The sequence below is a fragment of the Scophthalmus maximus genome, chromosome 12, assembly GCF_022379125.1.
Source record: "Scophthalmus maximus strain ysfricsl-2021 chromosome 12, ASM2237912v1, whole genome shotgun sequence".
Taxonomy (NCBI): Eukaryota; Metazoa; Chordata; class Actinopteri; order Pleuronectiformes; family Scophthalmidae; genus Scophthalmus; species Scophthalmus maximus.
In genome coordinates, this window is record NC_061526.1 from 13,646,752 (window position 1) to 13,662,688 (window position 15,937).

The following is a 15,937-nucleotide window of genomic DNA, read 5'->3' on the forward strand; positions in this document are numbered from 1 at the left end:
TATGATGGGTTTAAAAATTTGTTTCAAAAACCTTGCGGGCAGAGTGACAGAAGACTTAAAAATGAAAGATTAAAGCTGTGTAATGTGCAGTTCAGTCTATAGAATGAATTTTAATTTGGTGCTGAATTAATTTCAAACATTTTTCTTCCACACCCTACAATTGTTCGCCAGCAATTGCTTTTCCCTTTTTACCTCAATGTGAGCTTCAAGTTCCATCAATGAAATTAAATATGAGGACGCAAAATTGTTCCTGCAAAAAAATCTCAAAGTCTGCTGCCTGCGAGTGGCCTGTGAATAATTATATGTTAAGAGCCATTTGGTAGGCAAATGGCTAAAATAGAACAAGACAGAGGGCAGAAGCTAAGGGAGGAGAGTGAATGAGGGGCATTGCCAATCTTATGTAATGTAAATATAATTTGAATGTACATTACACTCTACATTCAAATTATATTAAGAAAAGGCGGGAAAAAAAATCACAGATAGTGTACGATATTGCAGACGTGCTCAAAGCTCCTACCTTCCAGGCAGTTATTGCTTCCGATTAATTTCAGCATTGTATGAAAATAAATTTGCAAAGACCCAGGACATGAGGTAGTATTCCATCACGGTGACTGCAACAGATTTTTAAAGCCCGCCTTGTTGATCATGTGTTGACATTTCCCCATTTCAGATTTTGAAATGTAATATGCAAGATGGCACAAGCAGTTAGTGTTTGCAAAAGTGTCCCTGCATCGCTATACGGGAGTGGGGAAAAAATGCCATGTCATTTTCACCTTTCACGTATAAAGAACATGGATGGATCTTTGGGTTAAAATATGCCACATCATATTCTTTACACTTTCATCAAAAGCCAGACTTAAATTGAACTAACACAAGTTACATGTGTGTCATTCCAGAGGCTGTGGAATGGCTGCCTTGTGAAGCAAAACATGCTCTATAGATAAAGATTATTGTAGATCATATAATTTTGAAAACTTCCTACTTCCTTTAGATCTGTATACCAAATGAAAAAAACATATTTTAGTAAACCAAGGAAGGTAAGCTGAGAATCAAATCTGTTCTGGTACTTTCCCGTTTCCTGTAGACACACAGTCGCTCACCCATGCCAGCTACATTCATCTACAATCATACACTGTTTGCCTCAGAGCGTCCTATGATTCTGTGTCTGACACAAGAGCACAGTAGTTGTGTTGGGCGAGTGAGAGTCAGCAGAGTCATTTACTTCAATTACCCAAGAGCAAACTGTCACTCACTCACCATCACTGATCTGTAACCTCCGCAGATCAGTTGTGGTTCGGTGCAAGTCTTGTGAAAAAAAAAAAAATCTTTATCGACAAAACGGAGTGTGGTATCACCGAATGTTCCCCCTCTGTTAGCTGAAAGAGTGGGCTTTTGTAGTTTTCATCAGGTCAACCACAAGAACAGAAAGCAACAGGAAAATCCTTGTGAGCAATAAGGTTGTCAATGGACGGCAGGGTCGTTTTTTTATTTAAGATTGTTCATTATTTCTACAATCAAGAACATATCAAAACTAAATCCCTGCGGTTACCTACAAGCATCTGGGTTTCCACAAGGTCATAAATGGAATCATCCTCCATGAGTGAGCACATGTGGGTCGTCACCTATGAGTGAGGACATGTGGTTTCAAGAGATTAAAAAGATGATAAGAATTCTGAAAGTTACATTCAGTTTGAAAAATATATTTAGAAACTGGCTTCAAGGATAAAAACTATTCTTTAGCCTGATCTCAAGCTGTATTGTTATATAACTTCAGTTAGCAACAGCCCACTAGGAAGGAGACTAGTGCAGTTCGTGACACCTGGCAAAAATGTAGGTTTTCTGAAGTTTATGAGTCAATGTTTAATGAGTTAGAGTAACAAGTTAAAGATCTCAGTCATGAACAACTGAAATGCTTAGGTAATATGTTATCAAATGTGTGCGTATTAAGGACAATACAGAGAGTAAGGCAAACATCTTAGATCTCATACCATGACAGGACCACTTCACAATTTAATTTACCTGCACAGGTTGACAGTTCACGTCTGGCTCAGACTCGGTACAGGCTGCAGTATCTGTGACAGTCAAAGATGAACAACAAGAACAAAATGAAAAAAATACAAGGAAAAAATGAATGTAGGAAAGATTAGGCCTGAAAAAAACAAAAGGATATTAAAAGAGCAAACCATTATCCAATTCATCCACAGGGCTTGATATACGCCCCCCAAAAACACAACCCCACCTTTTACCATAAAAAGTCAGACGGTCTATTATGCAAGGCCTTGTGCCGAGGGAGGGGCAGAGGGGTTAAAACATCAGGCACGGCTCAGGTGGCATTCATGACCACATCTACACTCTTGTGTTCTGTCTCTCTGCCTTCCAGCCACTCATGCAGGCAGAGGAATGGGGGGATTACTGAACTGACTTGGTGGAATTGGACCGGTCTTACACCTGGCCATAGAAGGACCTTGAGGAAGAGAGGATTTCAGATGTTGTGCGGACCCCGCGCGCACACACTCGGTCGGTCTTACTCTCTCGCACACACACACAACCTTTAGAAGCCCAGGGCCACAACAACCATAGAAGGCAGGGGTCTGCTTCCAAGGCCCCCAGAGTGTGTGTGTGTGTGTGTGTGTGTGTGTGTGTGTGTGTGTGTGTGTGTGTGTGTGTGTCCTTACAGAGAGCGAGTGTGTGTGCTGTACTGGTGCTTCAAGGGTGGCTGAGTGCCCTGTGACTGCTATGGATTACTGGGGGATAATCCACTCACACAGACACTCTCTCTCTCTCTGTCAGTCACACTCACACATGAATCAATGCTCAAAGACAATAATGGCGTCTATAAGCTGTTGCCATGAAAAGATTGTATCCTGCAAAGGACTTTGTAAGACATTTCGACACCTGTGGCCTGATGCACTGGCGGGTGTGTGAAATCATGTTCTTTTTTTTGGCTTCACAATAGTTACTTGAGTAAGATGAGTAGGAAACACCACTGAATTATTGCTGCTGATAGTATTCAACACCTTTTATGCACTTTGTCTTTGGTCCCTATGGTCTGAGAGTTGAGACGGTCTTGTTTGATTTAATGGACAAAAAATGCATACCTAATATAGAATGTGGATTTGATTATGGTCCGCCTTTCACAGCTACCACATGTCGCTAATTGAAGAGGTCACTAATTTCGAGTGACAAGGAAAAGTTTTCCATTTAAAACTACAGTAATCAAAAAAAAAAAAATACACCTTGTGCGAGTCTCTCATCACAGTTGTGCTTTTGTACAAAAATGTGTCGTTTCAGTAATCGTTAAATTTTTTCGTCTGCATTTTTTTTTAACCAAAATACTGATTTGATATTCTCCTGGTAAGAATATGCGGTGTTGGCTCACATTCTTGTTGCATGAGGTTGTGTCAAGGCTTATTTTTTTTCACTGTTAATCCTTCCGGGTTTGATCCAGCGCTCCGATTATGGTCGGCGGCGGGGTCACAACAGGGCCAGAAAATTATTTAACTATATTTAGCCCAGATTTCCCCTTTAGGATGTTCCAGTGAGCTCTGGGCTAATTCCGCTCTACAGTGGATTATCAAAGTTCCCAAATTTCCCTGAGATAATTCAGAACATTTAATCTGCGAAAAAAAAATAATAATCAGCTCAGCTACAGCAAAACTTATCAGTAAAGTGACTGAAGTAATATTTTTTTATTATTTGTGTCACCAAGTTACATAACAATGTAGAAAAAACGTTAGTTGATTTGTCACTAAACTGCTGTTGCCTGGTGGTTGTTACGTCCATTTTGGTGTCCACACTCACCTTGGCTTTCCTCCTCTGCCCCTTGACCGGGCTGGGCCTCCCCAGGGAGGGCAGACAGGGGAGTGGACGTGTCCCTGGCCTCTCCCTCTGCGACTGTATCTACCACCATCCACCTCTCCTCCCCGTTCTCCTCGTCACCTCGGTTGGTTAATTTATCCACCGTGTCCTCTGGCATGCTGTCTGTCCGCCCGTCTTGCACCCGGCAGTTCCTCTCCGCCAGCTCGTTCTTCAGGAAGTCTTGGAGGGCGAACTCTTCGTCCCAGTCCAGGTCTCCATCTCCAGGCTGAGAGAAAGGAACAGAGAAAGACGAATTAAAGCTTGGTGAGATTGCCACAAATCTCCCTCAGGCAAGTTGGAAAATTAGGTTGTAGGCTTGAGTTGTGACAACAACAGTGGCCTCACAATAATAACTACTAACTAACAAAGATGCCATGAAAATATAGAAAAGCAAAAGGGAACCTCACAGTTTACCATTCTTTAAAATAACATTCGTTAGATTCTGAATGGTAATAAGAGCTTTTAGGAGTGACAGCCCTGATTTTATGAATACAAACAAGATCATTTTAGTGCATTAGCTTTTTCCTAATGCAGGGATATAATGAATAAATAATTTTACAGCACAGAGTTTATTATGTTTTGCAGGTAAAAAAAATAAATGTTGAAGGGCATGTTTGTGCAAAGAGCAGTGTGCAGTGTGTGTGTATGCATACTGTAACTGCTCTTCAAGCTAAAGATCCAATATACTTATATTGTGATAACTGAATGTTAATACACACAAAACATGCATGTGAATTTTTTTAAACAAATGCACTACAACCCTGATTTTACCTTACATCCAGTGAACACTAATGTTGTAAGTGACAGAAGATGACTTCCCAAAAGTTGGACATGTCAGTTAGTATCCTAACAACAATGTTCACCGACTACAGAGTAATGATTACTTGTGAGAACGGTGGAACCAAGTAGTCGCTACCGTTTGTTAAATATCAGTTCCCTTCCTTTCTCTCTAACCTCTTCCTCTGGTGCAGGTGTCTGGCACGAGGCCTCTCTGCTGTCCTGGGGCGTCTTTAGCTGTTCCAGCTCCTCACTCAGCTGCCGCTTCTGGTTCTCCTGCTCCTGCACCCTGAGAACAATCACACAGAAGCGTGGTTATTAAAAAAAAATAAAAAAATCAACAACTGATGAAAAATAATTTGTCAAGAGAAATCCCGTAGATATATGCACATGCACTGAAAAAAACACATGCACAGAGGTCCTGCAAGATAGCACAGTGGACATACTGTACCCAATCCGCAGGCCCATGCAGTGTCCCATTCTGTTGCCCAGGGTGACCAGCGCCAGTTCTCCGACTGGCCTACTAAGGATTCCTTCACTTCACAGTCTCCTAGATCCGGTGACTCTCTGCCCGTCTAATCTCAGATCACACACATGTGTCCAACAAAGTCTTAATCCTCGCCCTGTGTTACAGTCCAGTTTTACCCTGAACAGTGTGTAATGTCCCAGACACTCCACAGCAGGAGGAGGAAATATACCTACAATGACCCCTACTTCTGTTTTCTTTTATCCCCCCTCCAACCAAATATTAAAAGTTTCTGAGTTCACCCTGGCAACTGAGCACCAGTAAATCCCAGCTGGATAGCCTGACCGGGTTTCTCCCTCTCTGGTCTGACACGGTACCACACCAGCTCCGTTATATATCTGAAGGGGACGGCCGTCTCCATGAACACACAAGCAAAACAGACACACACAGAGAGCAGGGAGAATCCATCCACACACGGTCAGACTGGAGTCCAGAAATTGGCCCGCTGAAGTGGTCCCTTTAAGGTCATCGAGGTCGGGATGACTGACGGCTCTTTCCCCCATTCAGTACAACTGACTGGCCAACTGAGACGGAGCACTGGAGAGCAGGGACACACATACATACACAAACACACACACACCTTGCAGACACTTGCAGAGATCCGACATTCAGTAATGCGTGCGGTGTGATTAATGTTTTGACAAAGTTTTACGAGTATGAATTACTTTGAAGCAGGAATGACTTAGTTGGTTGCATAAAATCCTCCTTTAGCGGACTGATTTTTTATTAATTCAGTACCATGTTGCATTTAAAATCCTGGATGCTCTGCATGCACTAACGAGCTCATGGAGACAGCTAAAGGCTTGTATGGGCTTTGGAAGGTTAGCCAGGATAGCCAGCTAAACCAGTTAGCTCATTATACCTAGACTGCATTTTTTCAGATGGAAATTACGTTGCTAGATTTATATCAACCTCCGGCTCTCTTACTATAGTCTTGTGTCAGTGTTACCTTACTTAGCCAGGAAATCCTTAGCGCTGCCCACAAGGGTTTAACTCAGCCAATGAGATCGCTGCTGCTAAGAGCAACTGAAGCCTGAAAAAAAAAATTCTTACCTCAAACTCAATGGTCTTTCATTCCCCTGCACAAGACTCGGGGCAATTCTATTAACTTCAATCTTCCTCTGCTCTTTTCACAGCATCCCTCACTTCAGCTTTCTGACTACCCAGATCTGTTTTAACATGCACAGCCAGAGACGAGAGTCCTCACCTGACTGACAGGTGGAGGATTTCTGTACGGGACCTCCTCATGTTGCTGGCCATTTTGATCAGCTCCTTCTCCACAGAGTCCGTGTACTGGGCCAGCTTGTCCAGGCTGAGGGCCCAGTCTGCCCGCCTCGCATCCAGCTCGGCCCGCACCGTCTGTGGGAAGACAAAGGCCAAGGGGTCAGCCGCCTGCTCGGATGGACGGACACAGAGTGACTCACGGCTTAAATAGCTGGTTTGTCTTGTACGCCTCCAAAAACTTCTGACACCTCACTGACAAAATCTTCCCTCGGCAGCCAGCACACTGGAGAAAAAGCCCGGCCTGCACTGGGACAGAACTGTTCCACTAATGATTTCAGTCTCATTTGCCATGTTTACTGCTGTATGGAAGTACGTGGCTAATGAATGCAGAGAGGCAACAATACAAAGGGGGGGCAAGAGAGAAAGAGAGAGAAATGCAGTGAGGGAGGAGGGGAGTGGGTTGTGTTCATGGTACAACACAATGACTAAAAAGCACCGCTTGGATAGGGCCTGTTGGACAGTTATATAAGTGTGAGCTCTCTAGAGAGGAGAGATAGTAGGTGGGAAGGACGGAAGGAGCAGATAGACGGTGATAGAGAAAGAGTGCAACAGGTGGAGGGAGATGAAGCATAGATCGCATTTAGTGATTCACGTAAAAAAGAAAAAGAACTGAGAGCGCCTTTTATTCAGCCTTAAATCAGCCTGTATACGTACACTCGGTGGGCTGACACTCAACATAAAAGTGTGTGAGTGTGAGTGAGTGAGTGAGTGAGTGAGTGAGTGAGTGAGAGAGAAAGAGAAAGTGTGTATCAGACCTCAAGACCGGTGTCTCTGTTGCCCCTGGGCTGTGTGTGATCGTCTCGCAAGCCTCTTACTGTAGATAAGACAGAGTTTGACTCTTCCCTGAACTCCATTTTCTGAAAGACATAAAGAAGCATATTGTGAAGGAGAAATACTAGAAGAAAAATTATAATAAATAATAAAAAAGATAAAATCGATACAGAAAGGCAAGATGTTTACAGTACATGTTCTAGACATGTATGAACCTAATGTGACACTACGCCAAAATGTGCTTGAATAATCTCAACGTTTGAAAATGTACTGAAACTTTGACGATTTTTTTTTTTTTTATGCACCTCAACATAATAGTCACGGTCTTTCATAAGGAAGGGGAAGATCATCCAGACGCAGCCAGAGAAGCAGACAAACAAATGACTTACAGTAAGACTAAGTTTAGTTTTGAGTTTGAGACAAAGATCAGTCATTTCTCCACAGTAACCTCACTGTGGTTCTGTTCGAGCTGTAACTGGTACATTGTCTTGTCTACATAGCTCGCAGCGAGTGGTAGCTGCAGCTACAGACTGCAAACAGGCACAATGAACAAGTCAAGTTAAACTTTTGAATAAAAACGATTTCTACAAATTCAACGACCAATTCCACGCTGGCTTTGCGTTGACTGGGATAAAGAGACATTCAGATTCTCATTTTATCTCAAATGTATGCAAGACTTCTTTGAAATTTTTTTAAAGATGCTACTTGTCCCCAATCTGAGTTTTAAGGTTGATCACACTTGGTTACCAGTTTGTTTAGTAAGCTTCTGAAGTCCGCAGCCATTTGCTCAGGACTGGGTCCCTGCAGCATCAGAAACACCTCCCTGTCCAGCGTCTCATCCAGTGGAGAGGTGATGCTCAAAGTAGCAGACAATTGGTCGACTGCATGGGGAGCCTGTGGGAGACAACAATAGCAAAAAGACACCTAAACCGCGGTAACCTAAAGTAGAATTATTGCAAAGGAACTGGACAAGTGTATGGCAAATGGCCAAGCAGAGTATAATGTTTAACAGTGTTTTGTTTTTTGTGCAGAATAGGTGGGAAGCAAGACAGTTTGAGGAAGAAAAATTCACAGATTAATCACCTGATGGTAGGCATGAAAATTCTCAGAACAGAACAGCAGCTGGGTAGAATGACACTATAAACTGACATGACCCAAAAATGATGCTACTGTGTGCTGTGGGAAAATTTTCAATGGGACTGGCGTTTCTGTGTAGCGTGCGTTGAAGGAAGACGTCCAAGAGTTATCACGGCTATGAATTCTCTCATCAGGAATAATATACTAAAAAGGATTGAAGACTGTAAAGAGAAATGAGGATAAATACCAGAAGGAAGGAAGAGCAAATGAATAAGAGATATGACAATAAATGTATGGCGGGGAGAGAGAGGACAAATAAAAGGAAAGGCAGCCAGAGCAGGGGAGTGCTGACCTCCAGTGGTGACTGTGCCAGGGCCAGCTCTGTCTGCAGGGATCCTGAGGTGCTCTGGTTCAACCTGTAGGCCACCGACAGGGTCAGGCCAGCCCTGTGAGAGTTGGAGGAGCAACCGTTAGAAAAACATTAAGACATTCATTAGAAAAGGTGGTGAAGGACACAGATCAGGACAAAACAAGTGTTTTTTTAGTGGTTTCTCCCCTAAAAAATAACAAAAGTACAGTTTTGAAAAAAACAAAACAAATGTCTACTCCCTTAGTCAACCCTCCCTCTATCCATCTATTTGTTTTCTTCCTTTTATTCAAAATCAGGTGGCAGCAGCCTGCTAAGCAGGGTGTTCCAGATGTCCCCCTCGCCCATCAATGGTTTCCAGCTCCTCCTGGGGGATCCCTCTGGCAAGTTCTGGGTCTACCCCTGGGTTTCCTCACAGTTGGTAGGAGGTTTGCCCAGGAGGCATCGGGACAAGTTGCCAACTGGCCCCTTTCGACGTGGAGGAGGAACTCCTCTACTGCAAGCTCCCTCTCTAAGGCTGAACCCATCCACGCTGCGGAGGAAACGTATTTCTCGTAATTTGCAATCTCACTCTTCGGTCACCATCTAAAGCTCCTGACCCTGACAGGTGAGGGTCGTGATGTAGATCAAGACCAAAGTGGTCCAGTAATATTCCTGCATACGATCCGCCTATCCATCTTCCCCTCACTCGTGCCTCAGCCCCTCAATGTCACTACCTCAACCCGACTACCAGGTGATTGTTGGGTTCACTTACCCAGCCAGGTCTGGATGCATCATCTGCATCTGGCTCTCAAGCTTGCTCTTGTCCGCCCTCAGCAGCTGGAATGAACAAACAGATGAACCGACCAGGACTCAGTCCATCGCATTAAGATATTTCCTGAGGTCAACTACACAGCATGCCCCTTTTTTCTCCTCAACAACACACAGCTGTAAACTACAGGACCTGTGTGTGTGTGAGAGGACAGCATGTGATCGAATTCACACAGTCTCCATTCACATGCTGATAATTGTACAGTAAACATCCTAACATACAACAATGTTATTTTTTCCTTTGTTAAAGTACAATTGCATCTTCCCCTAAATATTCACACAGAAATCAAAATTACTAGCTGGGTGATATTGTCAATATTTCTCATCTGATTTAAATGGTGCTATTTAAAAAAAAAAAAATCCAGATTTAATACATCTGATAACGTCTTCTGTGGCTCTTCTTTTCCAAATTCAAATTCGACACAAGGATTTTCCATCGCTTTGCACAGGACGACGGTGAGAATCCGCTAAAGAAAAAAGCAGTGGAGCACATATAATGTCTGCGTTGACACAAATTAAAAACAGGCCAAGAGAAATGGATGAAAGCAGGAAAAGAGTCTCTCTGATAAACTCTTACTGAGGCATAGAAGTTGAAATAATGATATTATGTGCAACACACTGACCTCTGTGATGGAGGAGTATTCCTCCACTGCTGCCTTCAGCTCATCTATCTGTCTGCTTTTCTGTGAAAGGAGGCAAAGGAAACAGGACGAGTTTGAAAACAAACGGAAGAAGACAGCAAGATTCAAGTGATTTTTTTGAAAGGAGGATCACAGAGAGGAATGAGATGAATAATAAAACCAGACAAAAACACCAACCCCATGGATCACAGCTTCCTTTTCACTGACGACACTATCGAAAGAGTGGATTTGCACCTGAGGACCGGGAGAGAGTGGTTACATAACAACTTAAAGGATGCTCGCAGAATTTCTAATTAGCTTGAGATGGATTTACAATGCAAAGGTATATATACACGCAATAAAAATCTGTGTGCGTGGGAGAGAGAATAAGAGAAGGACACTGTGGGAGAGGTCTACGGTGCAGCAGGATAAAGATGAAATAATAGTGTGGAAAAATATAAAAACATTTTGCAAAAAAAAGAAGGTACCTGAAGGTCAGCGTTCATGTCACACAGCTCTGCTATTCTCCTCTGAAGCTCGTCCGTCTCCATGGTGACCTTGAAGTTCTGTGGAGCCATCAGAGAAGTGGTGAGGACAAACAAACAATATACTCTCTGTGAGCCATTTGTGAACGGGCGATGCCTTGTGAAGTCAGGTCAGTGAAGTACCTCCTCCTGAAGGGAAGCAATCTTGGCAATAAGACTCTGGTTTTCTCTCTCCTACAGAAACAGAAGATCCATCAACAGCGTCTTTGGAAACACACACTCAGTCCTTTGTCCTCAGACTTTGTATATATATATATATAAAATATTCTAATATCTAAGAACATTGGCTAAGAATTTTCAAAAATAATTTGTTGTTGAATACATTGAACTTAATTTCAAATATAATCAGGGACATAGAGAAGTTTATGACAAAATAAATCTTTTAATATAGTTAATATTGTGTATGACCAAAGTTATGTCTCAGAGACAGTATTTATTTTTGTGGTCTACAATACAGTATTTTTTTTAGGTGCATTTGTCTGTAAATAGTGTGAGAATAACAAACAAAAGACATTCATTCTCTTTTGTAAGCAGGATGTATTTTTATAGACCCTTTATGTGCTGCCGGACTGACCACGTGTTTGCTGTGCGCGGAGGCGCGAGCTCTGCCTTCCTCCGTACAACTCAGAGTAGCCTTCATCTCCTCCACCTCGTCCTTCAGCATTTTCTCCTTCTGGGTGAGTTGCTGGTTACTGCGCGACGAGGATGAACACAGATGGGAGTGGACAAAACACTCGAGTGCTCCGGTGAAAATGTGTGTGTACGTGCATGCATGCGAGGAAGGCAGCGCAGCTTACACCCTGGCCTGGCTGCGTAGGTCCTCGTTCTCCTCCGCCAGCTTCTGGTTGCTGTCTTCCATGCCCTCCGCCACCTGCTTCAGCTTCTTCACCTCCTCCAGGAGCTTTTGGTTACACATCTGGAGGTCAGCGACACAATACACCAGCTCGGATGTTTCACTGAGAAAAAGGACACACATATACAGAATAGGAACAATGAAACCTAGCTGTATAAATCAAGGACATGTGTGGCTGGAAATACACACAAATACAGGGACACGTCACTTACAATTCTGCTCTGGATGCCTCCCCTCCGAAGGCCTCCAAGCTTCCTGAGGTCATATTGAACAGCATCGACCTCTTGGCTACCACACAGACACACAGTGTAAGCACAATTAGATGCATGTACAACGGACGGAAATGTAAAGCAAACATGCAAGTGTGCAACATGAACACTCACCACACAAGCTGTCTCTGAGTTTGACCGAGTCTTGAGTGACGTCATTGGTCAAATCTTCCCTGAGAAACGACAAAAATTAAAAAAATCTAACGTCAGATTATCAGTTACTTTCATGGATCTCTCACCTGAATCTGGCAGTCTGGTAAAAAAGACAATTTGAGTTTGCAAGTAGCTTAAGAGTTAATCTCTCCTCTGATGCATGTCCCACCTACACAACTTTGTCTCCTTGCATAACTCAAACTGAATATATTAGCAACTTAAGTCTAAAAAGAAACCACAGGACCAGTAAAGACGGTGCAAGCTGTCCTCTCCTTTTTACACCATGTAGAAGAGGTTGGAAACTAATTTTTTTAGCTCATTTTGTCATCCACCTGCATTATGGCTACATCATTTGCTAACACAAATTTAAAAAATATATAAATATAAAAGAGAAATCTGGTCACAATCCCATTTTAAACTAGAAACTTTCACCTCTGAACCCGGCACCACTTTTATTTTGAAATGTTTACGTTTCTAGGTAAAACAATTTCAACTAACATATCTCCAAATCAAAATTGAGAGTGACAAAAACATGAACAGAAGTACGAGCAGAAAGCATATTCTTATCCAACAATAAATCCACTATTGATTTATTATACTAACAGCCTAAAAAGAGATTATTTGCTCCAGCATGTACAGTAGGTACATAACAGCACTGCTTAATATTTCTAAAGACCACTTCAGCTCACAAAAACATGGCATCTGATGATAAAACTCATATTTCATAAGTGCATAGTATTTGAATATTTTTTTCATCACAAAACTAAACTCAATTTGCAGGCTTTTCAACACTCAACCCTAAAAACCTAAACAGTTCCCTGTGCTAAATAAAAAGCTGTGTACGGTAAAGGGGAAGGAGAGGACAAGTCCTTAATTTGTTTTTGCACGTCTGCCTTTACCTGCTGTTGCGGCGGTCGTCAATCCACTCCCTCATGACGGCGTGGTAGGTGTCCAGGTCGATGGAGACGTCTTTGTGTTCTGGATCCAGCATGTTGCAGAGCTCCTCCAGGCCGCTGTCCTCTGAGCTTCGACTGGTGGTGTGCCGCAGGTAGTCCACAATGTGAGACACGTACACTTTCCCTTGAAGTTCAAAGAGACATTTCAGAAAAAGAAATAACATCTGGAGAATTCCACTTAGAAACATTAACATTAATATTTTCCTCCTTTTTTACACACTTTAAAATCCCCCCCGGACAATTTTGATACGTCAAGACTTCAGAAAGAACCTGACATAAACGCAAAGTTAAATTTGACAGAAATGTTCTATATTTCCACAAATGTGCTGAAACATATTCAAATTTAATTGCAATAAAACCTTGACCTATCACCTGAATAGCAAAAAAACGAAGGGACCACAACCTGGGTTGGAATCCAGAGGTTAAGGGAAAATAAACAAAACATTTTTAAAAATGACCATTCCTCCCTAAGTCTTTAGAGATTCCAAATGCCATACCTCTGCTGCACAAGATGTTTCATTTCAGAAAAGCATTGTCTTAAATCTAGGATCTTGTTATAAAGAAGGCAGGTACAAGAAGAAGACACAGATAATATGGACACTATACTTCTACTGTGTCTCTGCCGGAAGCTGAGGGAATTATTTGTGCCCAGTAGGCAGACAAACATGTCATAGTTGTCATATGGCTGATGGAAGTCTCTGCGTGTGATCATTAATCAGAGTGAGTGTGTGTGTGTGTGTGTGTGTGTGTGTGTGTGTGTGTGTGTGTGTGTGTGTGTGTGTGTGTGTGTGTGTGTGTGTGTGTGTGTGTGTGTGTACCTCGACGATGGGTGTCACAGGCATGGAAGATGGTATCGAGCAGATTCTCCTCACAGATGAGGCTGATTTCTGCCATATTCTCCTTCCTGTTCTCAGAGCCCACTGATGTTCCTGAACAGGAATATGCAACATGCACGCACGCACGCACGCACGCACACACACACACACACAAACAAACACCACACACACAGAGCACATGATACAACTTCAGGCACAACAGCAGCTGTAATGGTAGAAAAGCCTGGCACACACAAGGCAAGTCAACACATAACTGCTTTGTTTTTATTACTGACTTAACTATTCATTTTATTTTGATTGTTTGGTCATTTATGTAGTCCATAAAGTGACAAAACAACATAAAAAACTATGTCTTTAAAGTGCAAGCTTAAACTAAAAGTATTCAATTTATAATGAAACTGCATAAAGGAGAGGTAAAGTCTGCTGACCTCTTTCTGTGCAGTGCCTTCAGATTTATATCTCATCCCTCATATATTTTTTAACATAACAATTTCTATGTATGAATGTGGAATGTGGAAGCACAATACAAATATAATGTAAGTTTTGAACTAGATTTTGCTAAAATTAATATATGCGAAAAAGGCGTATGGCCTGGAGCTTTCAGGGATCTAGAGTTCTGTAGCCTTTGAGAAAATATTAGATTTTCCTGGTTACACATATTTTCTGTAAAATAGCTACATTCTCTGTATTATTCTTAATATTTCAATGTAGTACTATCAGATTCCCTGTTTGTGGGGTCATAGAATGTTACTTTGGAAAACATTAAACATCCTCCTCGGATGCCAAATTTCCAGTCTAATTTTTATTTCAAGTATTTCTTGCTGGTGCCAATGATAAACTGCAAAGTAAAACTTTTTGTTCAACGGAATAAAATCTTAATCAGAGGTCCACACCTTTCTCACATCCACAGGAAAAACTCCATCTACTGGAGAAGACCATGAGACGTTGGCTGAAAGCCATGGACAATATAGTAAGTGGACCTTGAGCTAAGTTTTGACTGTAAATCAATTTTGATTTTGTGTTCGCTGCGAAAACATCCTGCACACCACAGCTGCTTCTCCCTACCTCCACCTCCCATGGACAGTCTTTTTACCACCAGGGCAGGGTAGGGCAGCTCGCACTCCGTCGAGTCCGCAGCGCAGAAGTTGAGGTTGTAGGAGAGGGTGCTGTGACCCGGAGTGAAGGTACGGGACAGAGGCGGGCTGCTGCTGCTTGGCCTCTCGCTCTCGGGCTGCACAGGTGGAGGTGCCCGTGTGAAGGTAAAGTAAGGGGAGTCGTTGGACTTGCCCGTGGGTGTTGAACAATACCTCTGCCACGTCTTGCGATGTCGTACATCACTCCCGTCTGGACCTCTCTTCTCGCCCAGCGTGCTAGTGATTGTGTATGTGATGTTAGCCGGCGTGGGTGGGTTGCACGCAGGGGTGGACGGGCTTGACAGAGGGACGGAGACACCCACGCTGCTCCTCTGGGAAGCTGCAGAGGTCGGCATGCCCATTCCTCTCCCCTTCTCCTTCCCGTTCTCGTTCTCCTTCACCCTCTCCTTCCCCCTCTCGCCCTCGTCTCTGTAGAGGGCCCCTTTCTTCAGGATAGCTTCCAGGTTGTGCCTGAGGCCGCTCTGGGGGCTGTCGTAGCTGCTCGAGGAGAGCTTGGGGATCTGGAAAGGCGTATTGGGCTCCCGGTCACCGCGCCACTGAATGGTCTGCAGTTTACGGCAGATGCTGTCCACTGGGTTGTGCCGACGACTCGGCTGGGGCGTGTAATAGTCCATGCTGCTGATGGCCGGGCTGCAGTGCTGAAGAGACTAATGTCTGAGGAGAAAACAGAAATATTTTGTTTAAAATGGAGACAAGATGATTCTATACATAAAATCACAGAAGGCCCTGGTTATCCTTCTGGTCAGGGACCAGTCAAAACACCTGGATGTTGTGGATGACGGCAACATTCAGTGTACAGTATTTTCCCTGTTTGAATTAACTTCCAGAATAGAATGAGAAAATTAGCATGTAGAGCTGTGATGTGGAAATAAAGTGAGTGTCTGGAATACAGAGATTAATAGGAAATAGCGGATCTAAATGAAATGACAAACGGTAAATATTTCTCTTAAAATTCAGAAGCTACAGCGAAGGTGGGGGCTCAAAATTACAAATAAAATAAAATCGTAAACTATCAGCCATTTTGGCGCCTTTGACCAATTGCTCATTAAACAACACCCATAATCCCCCACTGTCAGTGGTT

General features: G+C 42.9%; 1 protein-coding gene and 1 long non-coding RNA gene across 12 annotated transcripts in view; one reads left to right on the plus strand and one right to left on the minus strand.

The window, feature by feature from the left end:
* Positions 1-15,937, minus strand: part of LOC118319197 (lymphoid-restricted membrane protein) — a 32,488-nt gene that overhangs the window by 14,534 nt on the left and 2,017 nt on the right. For 5 of the 7 annotated variants that reach the window (XM_035649398.2, XM_035649428.2, XM_035649410.2 and 2 more), the window contains exons 2-22: positions 14,768-15,510; positions 13,685-13,795; positions 12,810-12,990; positions 11,872-11,930; positions 11,701-11,776; positions 11,433-11,591; positions 11,210-11,327; positions 10,759-10,809; positions 10,579-10,656; positions 10,289-10,345; positions 10,094-10,153; positions 9,415-9,479; positions 8,646-8,739; positions 7,964-8,110; positions 7,201-7,302; positions 6,369-6,520; positions 4,813-4,924; positions 3,802-4,084; positions 2,020-2,072; positions 1,554-1,622; positions 1,258-1,305 (exon numbers count right to left, since the gene is read on the minus strand). In XM_035649398.2, the coding sequence (XP_035505291.2) occupies positions 1,258-1,305; positions 1,554-1,622; positions 2,020-2,072; positions 3,802-4,084; positions 4,813-4,924; positions 6,369-6,520; positions 7,201-7,302; positions 7,964-8,110; positions 8,646-8,739; positions 9,415-9,479; positions 10,094-10,153; positions 10,289-10,345; positions 10,579-10,656; positions 10,759-10,809; positions 11,210-11,327; positions 11,433-11,591; positions 11,701-11,776; positions 11,872-11,930; positions 12,810-12,990; positions 13,685-13,795; positions 14,768-15,470 (2,778 nt within the window). In that variant the 5' untranslated portion in view covers positions 15,471-15,510. The remainder of the gene's footprint in view (positions 1-1,257; positions 1,306-1,553; positions 1,623-2,019; positions 2,073-3,801; positions 4,085-4,812; positions 4,925-6,368; positions 6,521-7,200; positions 7,303-7,963; positions 8,111-8,645; positions 8,740-9,414; positions 9,480-10,093; positions 10,154-10,288; positions 10,346-10,578; positions 10,657-10,758; positions 10,810-11,209; positions 11,328-11,432; positions 11,592-11,700; positions 11,777-11,871; positions 11,931-12,809; positions 12,991-13,684; positions 13,796-14,767; positions 15,511-15,937) is intronic. The other 2 variants (XM_035649404.2, XM_035649418.2) reach the window with 2 other exon arrangements.
* Positions 2,308-11,344, plus strand: LOC118319279. Of its 5 annotated transcripts, none has more exons than XR_007031750.1 (5): positions 2,308-2,517; positions 3,847-8,150; positions 8,248-8,305; positions 8,960-10,678; positions 10,816-11,344. It is a non-coding gene; the product is annotated as an uncharacterized LOC118319279 (long non-coding RNA). The 5 variants fall into 5 exon arrangements; XR_007031751.1 differs by having other exon boundaries at positions 2,309-2,517; positions 8,960-9,267; positions 10,163-11,344; XR_007031752.1 differs by having other exon boundaries at positions 2,310-2,517; positions 3,847-4,122; positions 4,830-8,150; positions 8,960-11,344.